This window comes from Mirounga leonina, unplaced genomic scaffold (genome assembly GCF_011800145.1).
Source record: "Mirounga leonina isolate KUSES-001 unplaced genomic scaffold, KU_Mleo_1.0 Mir_173, whole genome shotgun sequence".
Lineage (NCBI taxonomy): Eukaryota > Metazoa > Chordata > Mammalia > Carnivora > Phocidae > Mirounga > Mirounga leonina.
Window position 1 is genome coordinate 35,861,044 of NW_023270447.1, and position 20,495 is coordinate 35,881,538.

At 34.9% G+C, this 20,495-nt stretch overlaps 1 protein-coding gene across 1 annotated transcript in view; it reads left to right on the forward strand.

Moving 5' to 3' along the window:
- NEGR1 (neuronal growth regulator 1) overlaps positions 1-20,495 on the forward strand; it is an 849,377-nt gene that overhangs the window by 490,673 nt on the left and 338,209 nt on the right. Inside the window, exon 3 of the mRNA XM_035018274.1 lies at positions 9,070-9,195. Within this exon, the coding sequence (XP_034874165.1) occupies positions 9,070-9,195 (126 nt within the window). The remainder of the gene's footprint in view (positions 1-9,069; positions 9,196-20,495) is intronic.

The following is a 20,495-nucleotide window of genomic DNA, read 5'->3' on the forward strand; positions in this document are numbered from 1 at the left end:
GTGCTTTAAGGAATTTCAGTTGTGATGTTCTTCCTGTGTATTTTGTAACTATTCTCTACTAGGGAGAATGCTGAGTTAAGTAGGCATTGTGGATTCCCTGTGATATATGACTCGGCTGTAAATGTGCTCTAGCTTCATGCTGCTGCTGCCTGAGGGGGTAGCTGCTATTATGGTCCTGATTTTAAGCAGTATTTTATATCTTTGAACCATCCAAGTAAGTGAAGCTGAAGCTAGCCTGAGGTACAGCAGGGATTTGAACTCTGGTGTATAAACACTCATGTGCAGAGGCCAGCTATTGATCCTCTAGCCAAAATGAAGCAAAAATAAAAATCTTTAGAGTCCAAAATATTGAAACTCTGGTATAACAATGCTGTATTTTTTGCCTTCAAAATGTTTACATAGCAGGTGGGAAAGTTGCCATCAACCAGAAATTTAAAAATCATTAAATAAATGTTAAGCTACCAGAACTTATCCTTTCTAAATCAGTGCCCTTTATTCTTTTATCACATTTAACCCTCATGTATGCTAAGCCATCTTATATAACCTATACACATGTAAGAAATATTGAATTTCTTTTGCCATGGAAAATCTATTTAGCAAATACACCTTTCTTCAGTGAGAAAATCTGTCTTAAAGTTTAGAGATTACTTGCTTCTTTCTTTCACCCCCCTCATGCACAGCCCATGTGTTAGGTAATCAAAGTTAGATGGAGACAAGAGGAAAAGAAGGAAGCGATTTCCATGTTGATTTTTTCGATAGCTCCATGTCCTGTGAGGTTTGTTCCCCTCGGAGGTTTATTTTCTTCTCTCCATCGTTGATTGTCTTGCTCACTGCTATGCAGAACCAGTTCTGGGTTTTCCCAAGAGAAAATTACAACTGGGAAAAAGTTGCCCATAACATCTTTCTAATCTTCTTCAGTATGGAGCCCTCTCTATGCCCACTGTGCTGCTTGCTCTCAGGAAGTGTGAAAATGTATGCAAGCTATTAAGGCATCATCTCTTCAAGGGGTAGTTGCATTTCAGTATTAAGCCCTTGAAAGCAGGTAACTACTCTGAGGATATGAAGGAAGGCCTCTGTAATTACAATGGAACCTTTAAATAAATAGGAGGGAATCGTTTGTGGAGAGGTCTTTCTGTCATCCCATAAAGCTATAAAACTGTAAAGCTACATGCTACACTTTTTGGTCTAGGATCGCCTGAATCAGCCCTCCCACCACTCCAAGATTATAAAACACTCATCAGATTATCCTGATGAATGAGCTGTATGAAGTTAAAAACTACTGTTTTTAACCCTCAAAGTCCACTCAAATTCCATCTGTTTAATGAAGCCTTTTCTAATATCAGTATCCCCTCTAGTCTGACTCCATAGGCAGAGTTAGATTTACTACTCTGTGTTCCCAAAACAATTTATATTGCAAAATCCACTTTGTAGGATTTATGACTCCTTATTATAATTAATAGTGTTTGGTCTTTCACTCTTTAGACATAGACTTTAAGATTAGTCTCCCTAATGTAGTCGGGTCTCAATAAATGTTTGTTAAATGGATGGATGGATGGATGGATGGATGGATGGATGGCTTAAAATAGGTTACCACCTGTTTTGCCATTTTATATAGCTGACCTCCTGCAGGACAAGGTCAATTAAGAAAAACTTGCATGTAGATTTTCTAGAAAAGGAAAAACACTAAGTTAACCAACATGATTCAAAGATTGAACCAAAGTCTGAAAGATACTTTTTTTTTTTTTTGCTCAAACATGTTCTTTGCCCCCAAAAGTAGTGCTGGCATATTCCATCCTTAGGTATTCACAAATCTGCAAGTTTGCATTTACAAGTCACACTTGGGTTATTTTTTCCTCCTATCACTATCTGAGTGATGGGATGAAGGGAGAAGCCATAGAAATCTCTGAAATGTCATAAACTATAAAAAGTCAGTTATAGTCTATGAGCTGGAGAAAACAATGTTGCTAGTTAGTTGCAAGCCAGGAAACCATCAGGCACCCACCAGCAAACCAAAAAAAAAAAAAAAAAAAAAAAATCATGAAACAATTTCTTCTCTCAGTTTGAGAATAGCACCTTTTCCAGGAGGTTTGTTATGTAACGTAGATCTGCGTTCACTTTCTGGGGGCTGGCCAAGACTGAAAAGGAAAGTGCCAGCCTAGGGAAAGGAAGACTGTTCTTTTGATGTTGCCAGCCATTACCAGATATGGGAGTTCAAAACAAAGCCAATTCTCCAAAGATTTATAGTTATGTCTAGCTTGTTGACTCAAGCAGTTTGGAAAATCTTCAGAGATATAGTTTATTCGAACTAAGCTAGGCTCCAAATCTGTGGAGAGAGAAAAAAAGAAGCAGAAATAATATGTACATACTCTTAGAGTCAAATCCTTTTGGCCCCAAATTTACATACCTTTTTAAGTAAAAAAAAAAATACTCTAACCAACACATACAGTACTGTGTAAGATGTGACAGCCTATTCTGTTGAATATACATGTATATGACTATTGTCCAATTATTTCTCTGAGTTTGCATGGCAAAAACGATGATAGGCAGTGAAATAGGAAAATACTGTGCTTTTAAATGAGTTAAAAAGAATATTGAATCCCCCAAATTGGAAAATCCTTGAAAAAAGTCACAGAGGACCCTTGACACTATAATTACATTTTCACTATATTCTCAGACCTTGTATTATATCATCCTTGCAGTGGTATGAAATTCTATGGGAAATCTTCATTACAAAGTCAAAGAAATATTAGCTCAGCTGTTAAAAAAAATAAAAAAATATTTGTGGAATATCTTCCATGTGTCAGGCCCTTTTCTAGGTGTTGGTGGTAGGCTGTTGAGTAAAGTAAACTAGGTTCCTACCCAAGGTCTGTACTTATGTTCCATAAGGAGAAGAGGCAATAAACAAAGAAGTAAATATCAATGACACTGTCAGATTTAAAAGATGCTATACCAAAGAAACTACAAAAGGAGGAGTGAGGTGGTACAGAGGGTTATATGTGCAAGCTGTTATCTCAAAAAGACGCATACCCAGAAAAATCTCTCTTGCATTAAGATGATCAAAGCCATCAGTGACACAAGGCTTTAAGATGAAATTTTAACCCTTTAACATTCACTCAGAAATCCATATTTCAGCGTTTCTTCTTTGTAGTAAATTTTGGGGGTGGAGGAAGGCACTGTGGAGAAAGGTGAGTCCAGCAGGACACCAAAGGGATGCGATAAGGTATATTTTTATTCCATGTTGGCCTAGTGAACACATTTGGAGAACACATCTAGTGACTATGTACATAATTCAACTAGATACATGAAAACCTTTAAGTGATTTTAGTAACACTAAACAGAGAATGATAGAAAGAGTTCACTTGCCTATGAAACACTGCTGTGATTTTTACACCCTAAGGAAGCAAGTGGTTTTTGCAGTGCCCAGAATACCATGGTTATGATAAATACTGAATTGCTGTTTCTTTCAATAATCTGTGATTGTTTGGGGCCAGATTAAATACATACTTCAGCCACTTTTAGCCCTGGCATTCTAAAGATGTCTTCCACCTGGATTTGTATGTGCTGTTGTCTTTCATGGATTCTTACAACTTAAGAACTTGATGGTGCATTTAATTGATTCCAGTGAGCCAGTGCAACTTTCCAGATCCAAATAGTCAGTGTCTTGCACTTATAATTAAGAGCCATCAAATATATCCTCTAAGGGTTTTCAGTGTTATGTGTGACCTGGCCTCACATGTCATGGAACTTAAGATAGGTGTGACTCTATTGTATTTATTATTTCTGGAAATCATATGCACAGACATTTAATATAATAAGAAACTGTGCTCACCTGATTCCCATGATGTACAGATTAGTCACCCTTATGTTGACTTCTCAAATTTTTGTTGATTATGTTCCAGACTACAGGATGGATTCTTAGAAGAAATTTAAGTTACATCTGTGAAGGTTGTTCATTAAATAAACAAGCAAAAAGCTTATTTATTTATGTAGGTAAAAAATATGTACACATTAAAAACAAAACAAAAAACAAATGAAGCCATTCACAAACTCAGTTGCACATCATGATGCAAATGGTGGGGAATAATCCCAAATGGTTGGTTGTGTAAAATCATTAGTGTTTCTCTAACTGACTTATTTCACTTATATGTGTAATTTAAGAAAGAAAATGAATGAACATACAGGAGGGAGGAAAAAAAAAGAGAGAGAAACAAATCATGAGACACTCTTAACTATAGAGAACAAACTGAGGGTTAATGGGGGTGGGTGGGGGATGGGATAGATGAATGATGGGTATTAAGGAGGGCACTTGTTATGGTGAGCACTGGATGTTGTATGTAAATGATGAACTACTGAATTCTATTCCTGAAACCAATATTGAACTCTATGTCAACTAACTAGAACTTAAATTAAAAAAAAAAAAAGAAATCATTAGTATTTGGTTTGGATATATATTCTCTGATTTTTCTTACTGATACTGCTCCATACCCTGACTAAGGACACTGTGATAGATGGCTGAAATGAGAGAAGGCAGTTGGGGCAAGTCAAACTGCACAATTTTTAGTGAAAGTGAAACTAACAAGAAATTTAAATTACCTTTAATGAATTGAAAGCTAGTGACACATCCAAATATGCATCATCCCCTCACCGTGGCATCCACTGAATAGACGTTGAGGACAGGATACTAGGTAGTAGTTGAATTTAAGGCCCGCAAATAATTAAAGGTAAAGCAGATTATCAGTTTGATGATCCAAGAGCGATTCTTTTAAATGTATATGGGAATTTAAAAAGCACTTAACCCCAACACAACCCTTAAATCCTCTTTCAACCTCTTTTGTTTAGAAGGTTTCCAATGGTCTTCAATCTCTCTAACTGGTGATATAGAACAATTAATTATGAATGCAGTTGTAAAGTCATGTATATCCCCAATTAGGGTCCCATTAGGAGAGAGATATTCTGTGATTTGTAATGAAATCTAGAACTTTCACCCTTCATTGGTTTTTATTTTTTATTTTTTATTTTTTAAAGATTTTATTTATTTATTTGAGAGAGAGAATGAGATAGAGAGCATGAGAGAGGGGAGGGTCAGAGGGAAAAGCAGACTCCCCGCTGAGTGGGGAGCCCGATGCAGGACTCGATCCCGGGACTCCAGGATCATGACCTGAGCCGAAGGCAGTCGCTTAACCAACTGAGCCACCCAGGCGCCCCTTCATTGGTTTTTAAAAAAGATTTATTTTTTAACTTGAGAGAGAAAGAGAGAAGAGAGAGAGAGAGAGAGAGAGAGAGAGAGAGAGAGCATGGCCAGGGGGAGTGGAGGCAAAGGGAGAGTCTTAAGCAGACTTTGGGCTAAGTACAGAGCCTGACATGGGACTCGATCTCATGACCCTGAGATCACAACCTGAGCAAAAACCAAGAGTCTGACGCTTAACCAACTGCACCACCCAGGTGCCCCCACCTTCACTGTTTTTACTTATGGTGTTATGATATGATGACAGTGATGATAATGTTATAATAATTACTTCCTATGAATTAAACAAGTTTACATTTCGATGAATAATTTATTCCTTTATTATTCTGCTCTAGGTCATAAATACTTAAATATGTACACAGCAATTCAAAATGTTACTAAAATCTGTACTTATTTAGTGATTTAAAAATTGTGCAATTGATTGAACACATTTGCTCCTTTTCAAACTAATTTTAAGCTCAATTTCTAAATGAGAAGAGTGTGAGGAAGTTTAATATAAGGTGTATGAAAAAGGAACATACACCTAGAATAGTAAGATATTTTAGCTCTCCTCATTTCTGTTTTTCTATGCATAGAGTATTGGAAATACCATAAGACATGCTGTTTTGTCATTCAGAGCTCAACAGAGTCCTCCGACCTGTGTGCATGCATGATTTATACACAAACCATAACGTGGGAAGAGCTACTAGAACCAGATGGGCTTGAGATACCTGAGACATTACCATTCTTCCCTGCTTATGTCACCCAGAATAGAAGCATCTTTTTTTCTTCTATTTTCTCTGAATCTGATGCTCCCTCAGATCATACCAAGACCTTTCCCAGTACCATACCTTATTCTGGATGCAGAGCTAACAATACCTCTATTTCTGTTGTCCTACATTGAGGTTATTCATAGTTTTTCTCTATTATAAATTGTACCACACTGAATAACTTTGCGCATAAACTATCCTACATGGTTCACTTTAAAAGAAACTTACATAAAACTAATGTTTGCTGATTCGAACCCAGAAGGCATACCTATTAGACATGTGTTACTCATGTAAAATGGAAAAGGAAAACATGGAAAATATTTGTCGTCTCTCAGTTACTTACTATTTGCCTCCCTCTTTTAATTTTAAGTTCCTTGAGGGCAAGGGTTATGCCTTGAAAATTTTGCATTTCCTGTGAGTCCAGAATTATTCCCTCCATAATACTCAGTAAAAGTTTGCAGTCTTGAACTGAATATGAAATGGCTTTGAATAGTCAGCAAACCAACACCTGTTTTTGCCTCCACAAGCTACAATGCATGTGAAGGATTTCACTGGTTCTCTTTACACACAGCATCTGCTGCCAACAGGTGATGCATTCTGGGGAGAAGAGCCTTGCCAGAGGGACTTTCCTTTACTAACATCCTCTTTCCAGATGTTTCTTCCCTGTAGTATATCCTCAATTATGAGCCCCCAGGAGGCAATTGCCATCACTGAGATGACATGTCACACCTAGAATTCAACACTCTTCCCCCACCGCACATTTTCCCAAAGTTAAATGTCAAATCTGAGTTTATTGCTAAGGGATTTGGTTGTTTCTCTGTGAAGCCAAATATTGTGCTTAATATTAGTTTACCACTCGTGTTTACCACTTTAAGTGTAAGTAGACATGTAAAGATGAAACTAAACTATTTTAAGATCAGGTGGAATTGACAAAATTATATAGAAGATAGAATTCATGGTCTTATGGCACTCCATCCTTTTTCTTAAATATACATACCACTATCTAAAGTTGAATTAGTTATATGTTTGGAATATGTAAATTAGACTGATCTCTGTGTACTGTCTTCTGTACGAATAAGGAAAGTACTATATAACTTTTTTTTTAAATAGTGGCCGTTGGTATGTATGTAATTGTGTATATGTATATATGTACATATGTACACATGTATTTCATAGTTCACTATTTCAAACCTGTACCCACATCCACAAGCCAGATGATAGTTTTGTTTGATGTAAGTTGATTGTTATTAACTTTCCTATTCACCAATGAGTCATGCACACTTTTCTTTACTTTCCTCACAGGATATCGTAATGTCTTTATTTCTGTTCTGTTTCAGTTAAGCTAAAAAAGTCTTCTATTTGGAATGGTTTTTATTTTATTTTATTTTATTTGCCTGGGAACAGCTCGCTGAAGGGTTTAATGATAATATGTTTTAAATGCGATTAGAGAATGTCATTTAGAAACACTTACAATGTTATATTACTTAGAAATAAGCTTTTTTTTTTTCAATCCTAGCAACAGTTGCATATAATCAAATACTTGATATTTACAATCAAATCATTTTAGGGTTTTTTGTCGCAAAGATTTGCAACAAAATCAAAGATGATACTCAAGTATAGATAATTTAATTTATCCTTGTAAAAATTATAATTACCTTTTTAAAAATAACTATGAATGCATATCTCTTGCATACAGGAAGCCTAAGAATGGAACAATTAAGAGAAGTCTGGAAAAAGGCATATTTTTCTAAAAATTATCATGATATCTAATTACCATTTATTAGTTTCAACCTGGGAACTTCAACATACTATAATTTGTATAGAGTAAACTAAAACTTAAGGCACAGGCCAGTCTTACACACTAACAAACTGATGAAGTGATGAAAGCATGGGAAAAGGGCAGTAGTAAAATTAAATTCAAAAACCATATATGCATTTTAAGGCATCTAATAATAATAGCTAACACTGATGCCAGGGACTTTTCTAAGTTCTTTAAAATATCCTGGTTTATTTAATGCTCACAGCAGCTATATGGGGTTGGTACCAAAATTGTCTCCAGCTTTCAGATGAAGACACTGAGCCTGAGAAATATACATACATTGCCCTGGATAACACAGCGAGTAGAGAACCCAGGATTCATATCCATGACATTTTAGGATGAAGTGAGACCATTTGATATTTGAGGGACTATGGACATTTTAATTGGAAGTTCACTTAGAGATTTTCCTATCCAGCATTCCCAAAGTGCATTCCATGGTCTCTAGTTTTATCAAATGCTCTTGAATAAAAGCTTCCATATTTAATACATCAGAAAAAAAAAAAAAAACAACACAGACAAATACCATATAAATTTTTCCCCTTCACTCTTGGAGATTTACAGTAAGCATAACAAAGTTTCTAAGAAATCCCAGAGTGAAGAGATCTGTTTTCCCCAGTGGTTTCCAGCCATCACTGACAAGAAAACTCTTAATGAAGACACCTTTCAAGCCCTTAGGAAATGAGTCCCTTCAAATATAAATAGTTAGAAAGTCCAGCCCTACTATCTGGCAGATAGAAAACTGAGGTTGCAAATGCCCTTGTAACCCTGAAATCGTACCTCCTAATCCTACACATGTTTGACCTCACTCAGCTCTTAAAACAGCATGTAGGCATAACTTTTCTGCTATTTTAAGTTTCTTCCAGATTTCCATTTTTATTAAATTATCTCCACAAGAAAACCATCATTATAGTGAAGATACATAGATGGAACAGAGTGACTACATTCTAATTGACTTAACACAAGCATGCACAATAAAATTTTAATTTATGTAATATTCAGATTTTTTGGTTATTAAACATTCCATTTATCTTGAAGTATATAATATCTAAAAATTAGAGAATAATAAAATCAACCAGTGAACAGAAAACTCTGGGAGAATCCTGAGGATCTGGAGAAATCTCTTGTGCGGTGACCATGAGCCATAGGTACATTTCACCACCACAGTCTTATTGTATAATATCATGGAGTTGATCAAATGTAGTTCAACAGAATTTTTTTATGTATTTTTCTGACCACTGCATGTTTTGTCATTTCAGTTCCTCCGAAGATATATGACATCTCACGTGATATGACCATCAATGAAGGAACCAATGTCACCCTTACTTGCTTGGCCACTGGGAAACCAGAGCCTTCCATTTCTTGGCGGCACATCTCCCCATCAGGTAAAGCAGAAATATATCAGTGTTTTTTGTGCTGTGGTGTTCAATATTTTCCTGTAACCTCACTTGTTCAGAACCTAAGAGTCTACTTATATTTTTTACATTTTTTCATGAGGTAAGTGGGATGCATATTTTTTTTTAAAGATTTTATTTATTTATTTGAGAGAGAGAATGAGATAGAGAGAGAGAGCATGAGAGGGGGGAGAGTCAGAGAGAGAAGCAAACTCCCTGCTGAGCAGGGAGCCTGATGTGGGACTCGATCCCGGGACTCCAGGATCATGACCTGAGCCGAAGGCAGTCGCTTAACCAACTGAGCCACCCAGGCGCCCGGGATGCATATTTTTATACTTAATCTTTATACCTCAATGCACTGTAGTTCACAAAAGTTAAATAAATGAACAGTTTCTGTCAGAGCCCAGAATAGAATCTGTGTCTCTTGATTCTTAGTCAAGGTTATTTTCATTTTAGTATACTGGATAATCACAAATCAATAGACAAAAAACTCAAATGGAAATATCACAAGAGAAGTATCTTCATTTAAATGTGTAAGGCTTTTATTCAATCTTCATTCACATGTTAATAGGCCAGCATGAACTGCTAAGGTAATCAAGGGAGAATGAAATTATACAAATTATGAGGTTGCTAGGTCTAATTTCAAAATGCAGTTCAGAATCAAGGATTTGGCAGTTAGAATTAAATTTTAACTGATGAGGGACCTAAAAACCCAAGACTTTAAGTAACTTGTACAAGATCGCATAGCTAGGTGAAATTAAGGGATATAACATTTTTAAGGGTTTCTGGTGCTTCTGCTACAGTGCACATGCTCCTAAAGAGATTAAATCAATTTAGGAAGTTGGGGATAATCATCATCAAAAAGACTTTTCACAGCCACTCTTCACAGAATCACCAGTTTGCGTCAAGTTTAAATATTTGAACTATCTAGCTTTGAGTCATACCCTGGAAGTAACAAGGGTACTTTTAGGGAATAGGATCCCTCCATGTTTCTGGTAAGTGAAATTTGATTTTATTTGTTTTATAGTTTTGGTGGACCCAGCTCTAACAAGGCTAGTATGATGAAATTGCTTTTAAAGAAATCAGAAAGGCACCCTTTATGTAGGTGTAGAAAGAGTACAATTGTCACATCCTTTTTATCTGCTAATGCTTTCTTTAATATCACTTATCCTTAAGTGTCTTTCAGTTTCCTCATTTATGCAGGAGGTCTAATGAGACTTACATCACATGCTAAGTATTACTATTAATGTGAGAAAAAAATCAATATAACGGCAGTATACACTTATATAATATGCATTATGGCCCCTATAATATTTCCGAAGCATGAGAGTGCTCTTGACTGCCAATACTCCACTCCTTAGAGCAGCTACAGGATCATAAAACTGGTATACAAGCACTGAATTAGTCGCAGGACTCTCCATGGGGTAAAGTGAGACAAGGGCTAGCAGTTAGGATACACCTGCTTTTATCTCAAGGTCCTTACACATCAATTCAGCCAATCCTCCTGCAAATCTCATCACCTCAGTTACCCTCACCTCATTGTCTACTTTCCAAAAATCAAATAATAAAAATCCCTAGCTATTGTGAGAATCAAAAAAGATAATAAGCATAAGTGTGCTTTAAAAAAGTATAAGGTGATATGCAAATGTATGGCTGATTCTTAATCATCTTTCCAGGGATTTAAATCTGATATGGCAATATAATTTTTGTAAGAATGAAGCACATAATCTCCATCTTCATATAATTTAAGATTAATATTTTGGACTGAACTCTCCTGCTTTGCAGTGCTTATTATTATGCATATTCTTCTTTTTTTAAGTGCTTGGATACATTTTGGTTTAATTAAATAGCGTGAATGTTGGCTAGTGAAGTTATTAGAATAATGATAATGGATAACATCATGAAGCTGAAAGAAGTCAGATTGGGTTTATAAGTTAAACTGTGCATGGATTTATTTTTCTGATCCTGCCCTACAGAGCAAATGAGTAAAATTAGCATAAATATTAACTGTTATCCAATGAATAGCTAGACATGGCTGATATATTTATAAATGCTTCCAATAATTTCAAATTATAATTTGTTAATGATCTGTATTAAAATGCATAGCACTGTGGAGTTCCTGCTTTAAGTAACATGTCTGATAATTCTATTAAGTTTCTTCAACTTACATGTTTATATTTGAAAGCCAAATTATAAACTTCATTGATCTGTCTACATTTACCAAAAAAAATCAACATTTTGCATACTCTCATCTTTTGCTGTATCACAAAAGAAAATGTGTCTCAAAAGAGTGGTCACCATATGAACAGTGGAGAGTGTTAAAAACAGATCCAGATAGACTCCCTGTCAATACTAGAAATAATGGCTAGTTTTTGTACATGTGTGATTTGTTTAGATTTTTTTTTAACCAGTACTTTTGTGAGTTCTTGCTGACTCATTCATGGTCTATATCAGTTTTAAAAATCAATTAAAAAATGTCTGGTCACAGGATGATAGCCCCACAGAGCTTCTCTCTAATGCACAAAAAAAATTAGGTTGTGGGTTCAAGCATACCATAAACATTGCTTGAACTGACTGAAGGTGTCATTCTACTTGTTAGTTCAAACAACTCAGTGTACCTTCTGCAAAAACATCTTTTTTGAGATGTTTCTGGATATATGAGCTTCCTTAGAGTTTACGTATGATGATGATTTCTTTCTTTCTGTATTTTCTATTCTGTATTTAGGAATTAATTTCAAATTCATGTAAAAATTGTTAGAGAAATAATACAAACTCTGCCCTACATCCTTTACTCGGTTTCATCCATTGTTTTTCCCATTTGCTTCAACATTTGCTGTGTGTAGAGTATGTGGAAATTTACATATTTTTTCATTGAATCATTTGAGAACAATCTGCATATATCATGCCCTTTTCTTCCTAGTTATGTCAGTGTGCATTTCTGAAGAATAAGGACATTCTTTTATATATAACCACAGAGCCGTTTTCAGCTTGTTTACATTTAACACAGGTAACATACTTTTGTCCCATTACTATTCATATTCCAATTTTGTCAATTGATGGAATAGCGTCCTTTATAGTTTTTTTTTCCCCCTCTTGTACAAAATTCAAGTATCATATATGGCTGACACATCATTTTACTCCTCTTTATTCTGGGGTCTAATTCCTTGGTCTTTGTCGTTTCCAAACATTGATATTTTTCAACAATGCATGTGCCACCCCCACTTTTTTAACAGAATGTTTCTCATTTGGGGTTTGACTTAAGTTTCCTCATGATAAGGTTCTAGTTATGCCCATCTGGGACTGAATAAGTAAAGTTGTAGATTTCTCAGGGAGTGATATCCAGAGGCACAGGATATCCATCCATCTGTCCCTCATTTGTGATGTTAATTTTGATTACCTAATCAAGGTGTCTGATTTCTGCATTATATAGTTCCTTTTGTTTTTTCCTTCCCCATGCTACCAATAAGCAATAGGGAGAGATTTTAAAAACATTAAATGGAAATGTCTATTACTTGTTAACCTTCCCTCAGATTTTGCATTATCAGTGATTCTTTTGTGAACTAATCTTTACTCTGATGATTACAAAGTGATGATTTTTCTAGCTTGAGCAATCCTACTTTTAACAGTTAGCACTTGGCATTCTACTATAAATAAGAACCTCACTTCCCCCTATTTCTTCTTCTTTCTTTCTTTCTTTCTTTCTTTCTTTCTTTCTTTCTTTCTTTCTTTCTTTCTTTCTTTCTTTTTCTTTCTTTTTCTTTCTTTCTTTCTTTCTTTCTTTCTTTCTTTCTTTCTTTCTTTCTTTCTTTCTTTCTTTCTTTCTTTCTTTCTTTCGGCATAAGTTCATGGATTCCCAACTTTTTAAAACTATTTATAATTCATTACTGCCTTTAGTTATTTTGATGCTCAAATTTTTCCTCATTTGGTGAGTGGAAGACTTCCTTCTGATTCCTGTGTCCTTGTGATGTGATTTTTTTTTTTTTTAGTACTTTCATACTTTCTGGCATGACAAAATATGCCAGCTTCCTCCTGTATTTTAGCTGCCCTATCTCTGGAATCAACCATTTTACATTACTTCAGTGATTGGATATTGTTTACTTGGGGTTATGATAATTATACATTGATTTAAAATATATAACTCTATTGTTCTACTTTATAGTAAAACTATCAGAAACTCAGACATCTAGACTACTCTCTATGATATTCTATTAACCAAAAGAACTTAAATAACTTTAGTGCAAAGGATTAATCCTATTTTGTTTGGTTTTATCTAACAGCAATCCTGGAATAGGGCCTGGGACCTGGTGTGCATACAGAGGGTGATTATAGAATTAGTAGTAAAAAATATTTATATCATGCAAAATATAAGGAGGCAATTGTTCTATCGTGAGAGATTTAGATAGTTTCATACATCTTTATTTATAAGAGATACTACTGTTTTACCTAAACTATGACTAATTTCTTATATACTTAGAAAATTTTCAAGGTTTTCTCAAAATTCATACTATAAGGTGTATGATTCCCTTTATTCCTACCAGTAATTTCTTAGGCATTAGGTGGTTCCAGTGTACTTCAGTGATTAAGATCATGAAATTATATCAGTCATAATTGGATGTGAGACCCAGATCTTCAACTTACAAACTGTAAGATCTTAGACAAAATTGTTAATTTCTTTAAATTTTAAATATAAAATAGTGATACTAATTGTCCCCATTTCATAGAATAGTTATGAGTATTAAATGGAATAGTATAGAGCTTTGAACAGAGTCCATGACTTACAGTAAATATCCTGTAATAGTAGCTATTAGTTTATTACTGAAATCTATTTAAAATTTTGATCAAATGGAATCTCCAACCCTGTTTCTAAAATTGAAGGGCCTACTTATAACTCTTGAATGCAATTCACTTAGCCAAATGAGGATATCATAATGCTAAAACTCATTTAAAACTTTTAGAGAACATTGACAAATTTATACAAGGCATCTGATTTTGAATCTCTTTATATTCAAAATAAAGTTCTTAATCATAAATCATTGCATTAATAAATCTAGACCAGTCAGGAAAAAAATAGGAGAAGTTAAAAGATAAATTTTAAAATAATAGATTACCAAAAAAATTATTAAAAAAATACAAAAAAATAATAGCAATAGATTACAGACAGATAACAAATATGGAGGCATTTTGAAAGTCTCTATCAAATTTCCACTTATTATTCATTGTTGCTCTTCTTAATCTTTGCTTCCTAGTTCATTTTTATACCTTGATATCTGGAATCTCCAGATATGTTCTCACTCTACCCTGCTGGTGTTTATTAGCTGACAAAGATATTCTTTTGGATCTGGAGCTAAAATATGATCATAAACACTGAGTTGTATGTCTTAAATTATTTTTTTTGTCTAATTTCCATATGCTTAGTTCTGTTTGATGGAATATATCACCCTAATTATCCATAGGAGTTAAGGCTCTTGCCTAACTCAAAATAAAGACTGTTCAGTTATGTCCCTTTGTCCTGTTATGTTCTGGATTCCATTCATCCCTTCCCATTTGTCAGTTCCTTATCCCATTAAATATCTCCTCTTTCCCTGCATCTTTAACCTGTTCCCCTCTATTGACTCCATCCTATCCACAAACTCAAGTTATTCTTTTCTGACATCAATCCCTTGACACTTTTGTTTATATCAACAATTATCGAGCCCTTTTAAAGGAGACCACAAACAAGTGGTCAGAGATACAGGAATAAAACCAAAAAACATGATTTCAAAGAGACCAAAAGAAGAAAAGCTTTTCTGGAACAGTGAGTGGTAAACAATGTCAATCAGATCAAATAAGGTAAGACCCAAGCAGTTACTTTTAGGTCAGGTAGTTTGGTGATCATTGTGGCAGTTCAGTGACATAATGGGTCAAAAACCCAGTTGTGGAGAATTAAAGAGCAAATAAGTGAAGAATTTTGACAGGGAGACAAAACTATGCATCCAGTTAGTCAAAGTGGAAATTTAGTTTCTCTACTTTTACACATGTTATTTCTTCTGTTAGGACTATTTTTTCTCCCTTGATACAAGTGACAAACTCCTACTCATCCTTCAACTTTTTACAAAACTGTTCCTGAGCAACCCAGGAAAATTGGGTGCTTTTTCTTCCATAGTTGCCTAGTACCTTGTGCCACCACTTGTGTGGAACTAATTCCCTAAATTGTAGTCCTTGGTCTTATTTGTCTATGGCCTCAGGGAACAGGGAATTCCCTCTGCCCAGAAACTGTTCATCTTTGTAACCTTTGGCTTAGCATAGGGCCTGATACAAAGTAGGGACTCCATAAATATTGCAGAGTTAATAGATGCTGCCATCTGTCCTTGCTTCCCACATAGCCTCTTAGAACTAGAAATTAAAATTTAAAGTGCTAACAAGGTAATGACACAGGGAAGTATTTCCTTTCTTGTATGCCCCCCAACCCCTACCCCCTAATATAAAGGTACACATACCCCTAAATGTAAATCAGCCCTTTATTTTCCTTATAGTTTCAATATGGCTGCATCATTGTGATATTGTGATTTACCATAAGAAATATGTTTGGTCCTTGTCCCACTTCTTGCACAGAGCTCCTAAAACCCTTAGAATTTCCTGTGATGAAACCAGTAAAGGTATCTCTTGTAATGTTAATGAGGTGACTTTGGAAACACATCAAAGGATGGACTAGGGTTACCAGGAGAACCAACCATGAGAATAGAGTTGGAATTTTCAATCACACCCACCTAGACCTCCAGGGAAGGGAGAGGAGCTGGAGGTTGAATCATCCACCCATGACCAGTGATTCAATCAATTGTGTGTATGTAATGAAGCCTCCATAAAGACCCAAAAGGACAGAGTTCAGAGAACTTCTGTGTTGGCAAACTAGTAGAGATTCAGGGAGAGGGGCACACTCTGAAAGGGCAAGGAAGCTCCTCACCCTTTCCTCATACTTTGCCCTATCCACCTCTTCCTCTGGCTGTTCCTGAGTTATAGTCTTTTAAAATAAATTGGTGATCTAGTAAGCAAAATATTTCTCTGAGTTCTCTGAGCTGTTCTAGCAAATTAATTGAACCCAAGGAGGGGATTGTTGGAGCCTCTAATCTATAGCTAGTTGTTCACAAGCGTAGGTGACAACCTAGACTTGTTACTGGCATTTGAAAGAGGGGAGGAAGGCAGTCTTGCGAGACTGAGCTTTTAACCTGTGCAATCTGATGCCATCTCTATGTAGTGTCAGAACTGAGTTGAATTGTAGGACACCCAGCTGGTGCTGGATAATTGCTTATTGATATGGGAAACTCCCCTACCACATTAGAACTGGGTTCTGAACCTTAACCACATTAACATATAAAGAGCAGCTTGCACCAAAGTAACTTTAGCTCGCATGGTTCCACTAATATTTATCCATTACTGTCTAGTCACGAAGTTGAAGGTACTTGCATATACGTGTCCCATTTAAGCCTCAAAACTAAACTGTGAAGTGGATATTGTTATCCTCATTGTATAAATTAACATGGCACTCAGAGTATTTACATAAATTACCCCAAACAAATATGATTTTTTTTTTTTTAGTTTTTACTTTGAAAATGTTATAAGCTCGTAGAAGGTTACAAAGTTAGTAGAGAGAGTTTCCATGTATCCTTCACCCAGTTTCTCTAATTGGTTACATCATATGTAACTATAGTCTGACACCAAAACAAATGAACATTAGTGCAATACATGCATATGGTTCTATATCTTTTTTTTATGGTTTTATTTATTTACTTTTGTGAGAGAGAGGGAGAATGAGCAGGGGAAGGGGAAGAGGGAGAAGCAGACTCCCCACTGAGCAGGGAGCCTGATACGGGACCCAATTCGAGGACCCTGGGATCATAACGCGAGCTGAAGGCAGACGCTTAACCGACTAAGCCACCCAGGTGCCCGGTTCTATATCATTTTATCATATGAGTTGATTCATGGAGCCACCATCACAATCAAGGTACAGAACTGTTCCCTCAGCACAAAGATTTATATTATGCTACCCCTTTGAACTCACACCCACTCCTTCTCCATCCACCATCCCTAACCCCTGACAATCTGTTTCTAATCTTTTCCTCTTCTCTATAGTTTTGTCATTGAAAGAATATATGTAAATGGAATTATCCAGTGAGTGAGCTTTTGAAATTGGCCTTTTTACTCAACATAATGCTCGTGAGATTTATTCAAGTTTTAGCATATATCAATACTTTGTTCCTTTCTATTCCTGAGGAATACCTAGTGATATGAATGCACCATAATTTGTTCAATCATAAACATCTTATAGCATATTTTCATTGTTTCTAATTTTTGGCTATAACAAATAAAGCTATTATGAAGAAGCCTGTTTCTTTTTTTCTTTCTATCCTTTTACTTTCAATCTACACATTGTATTATATTTTAAGTGAGCCATTTGTAGACAGCTTATAGATAAGACAATTAAAAAAAAAAATCTACTCTGACAATCTCTGTATTTTACTTGGTATATTTAGACCATTTACACTTAATTTCATTTCATTTCATTTCATTTCATTTCATTTCATTTCATTATTGATTTGTTAGGGCTTGTAACTGGCATCTTATTTTCATGTTGTTTTCTGTTTGTTCCTTCTAGATTTTGTCTCTCTGTTTTCTTTTTCCTGCCTTTCTGTGGGTTACTTGAGTATTTTTTTGAATTCTGCTTTGTTTTATCTATAGTGTTTTTGAGTGTGTTTCTTTACATAGATTTAATAGTATTACATCATAATTTATCATATTCTATGGGTATCCACATTTTACTAGTTCCAGTGAAGTATAGAAACTCTACCTCCATTTATTCCCCTGATTTTTTTTAACATAATAATCTTCAGGGGTTTTTTTACATACATGAGAACTACCTCAGATAGTGGTATAGTTTTTGTTTTAACTGTCAAACATGTATTAGAAAACTCAAGAAGGGAAGTATTTTGTATTTATTTATTCTTTTATTCTTGTCTATTTAGAAAACTTTGTTTAGCCATTTTTTATGGTAGGCCCACTGGAGACAAATCCTTTTAGAGTACTCTTCATCTGAGAATGTCTTGATTTTACCTTTTTTCTTGAGGATATTTCTGCTTGGGTTGGAATACTGAGTTTAACAAAACATACATTTATTTACCATTGAAGTAGCCTTAAAATGGCCTCAAGGCAATATTTGGAAGTCTTGTGGATTAAAGTACAGAACTTTTGAAAACTAAAAAGCAGTGTTTTCCACGCTTCCCATAAGTATTGCTATAGATTTAGCCCAGCTATAAAATAAATAGCATAAATTGTCCATTAAGAATATAATAGATATTGCCAAATTAAGAGATTTTAAAGATCTTGAGATTGTCAACTGAGAGCCATTTCAGGATCAACAAAGTCAGTATTCATTAGGTCATGGGTTAGCAGCCTAAGGCCTGTGGGCCAACTGGCTTACTGTTTATTTCTGTAAATGAAGTTTTAATTATTGTTGTTGTTGTTGGAACATAGCCATGCTCACAACTTAACATATAGCCTATGACTGTTTTCTCATACTATAATATATAGTTGAGTATTTGTAGTAGAAACCATATGACCCACAAAGCCTAAACTATTTACTGTCTGTTCCTTTAAGAAAAAGGTTGCTGACCCCTGCCTTAGATATTTTATTTTTTAAAAAGATTGTATTTATTTATTTGACAGAGAGAGACACAATGAGAGAGGGAATATAAGCAGGGGGAGTGGGAGAGGGAGAAGCAGGCTTCCCATGGAGCAGGGAGCCTGATGCAGGGCTTAATCCCAGGACCCTGGGATCATGACCTGAGCTAAAGGCAGACCCTTAATGACTGAGCCACCCAGATGTCCTTCCTTAGATATTTTAAAAGAGATTTAGGTTTTAAATTTTATTTCCTAGTTGTAAGACATACAGGCTTAGCACATTAAAACTTCTGTAACCTTTAAAGAGAATTAAATACCATCTTAAGACAGAAATATTAATTACTAATTATCAGAAAAAAACAGAAAACTGTAAAAAACAGAAATTGTTAACTAAAAGCCATGTATACCATTCTATCTTTTGTTTAAAATAATTCTGAAAATAATTTGAGTCGATACAGGTACAAACTAAAAAGTATTACTTTCTATTAGTGCTCTTAATTCTGTTGTCATTTCCCTTTTGTGAAAGTAAGTCTTCTTTGAAGCACTTGAGTGCTGGGCCAACACCAAGGGTGATATGATGAAGAGGCTGTGTGTGTGATCCTTGCAAGCTGGCAGCCTGTCGCCCAAACATTGTAATTCTTTAGGAGTCTTTTTTCAGGTTTGCGATCCTGACACTGCACTTTACTCTTTAATGTTAGGAAGAGAAATTTAGTAAAACCAGCAATTTATGCTGATGACATTTCAACAATACCAGATCTTCAGATTACAAGCTATGGTTCTAGTTCCATTATAGGGTTGCTCTCTATGTGGAGCTTTTGTGAATTTCCATAATAGCTTTACATAATGGATAATTATATAATGAATGAATCTACATAATGATGGCAAGTTAAACTTTTACCATTGGATTGCACACCAATAATTTATATATGCAGTTAAAAGTGTCTCTTTGTTCTGAGAGTTTTCTTTATAATTTTAACTTTCATTTGTCTGTTTTCAGAGTCCTCTCTACTTTTATTTAGTTAGTGGTGGGCTATGAGGAATTGTTTGTATTCAGAACTGCTAACCTGCTATTTGAATTTTGAAAGCAAGAAAATTTTCTTTATTTTAAGATATATATAAAGTTAAACAATGAGTCTGATGATACAATGAATCAATATAAAAAATAATCCACTATTCTCAGAGGAAAGTGCTTACCCCTATAAAACAGAGAACAGGAACCCATCAAGCATTTCAAAGCATTTTATAAAAGATCTTTTTTTTTCTTATTAAACTTGATTTTCTGAAGGAGATGGGCATTAGGAAAAAAAAAAAAATATATATATATATATACACACTCTAGATTATGTCTCCCATTGGACTGAATTTGGGAGTGATGGTATATATATATATATATATGAAAGTAAAAGGATATATACATACATATACATATATTTTTTAAATTTATTTTTTTGAAATTTAAGTATAATTAACACAAAGTGTTATATTAGTTTCAGATGTACAATATAGTGATTCAACAATTGTATACATTACTCAGTGCTCATCATGATGTGTGCTCTTAATCCCTTCACCTATTTCACCCATCCCCCTACCCTACCCACTTCCCCTCTGATAACCATCAGTATGTTCTCTGTAGTTAAGAG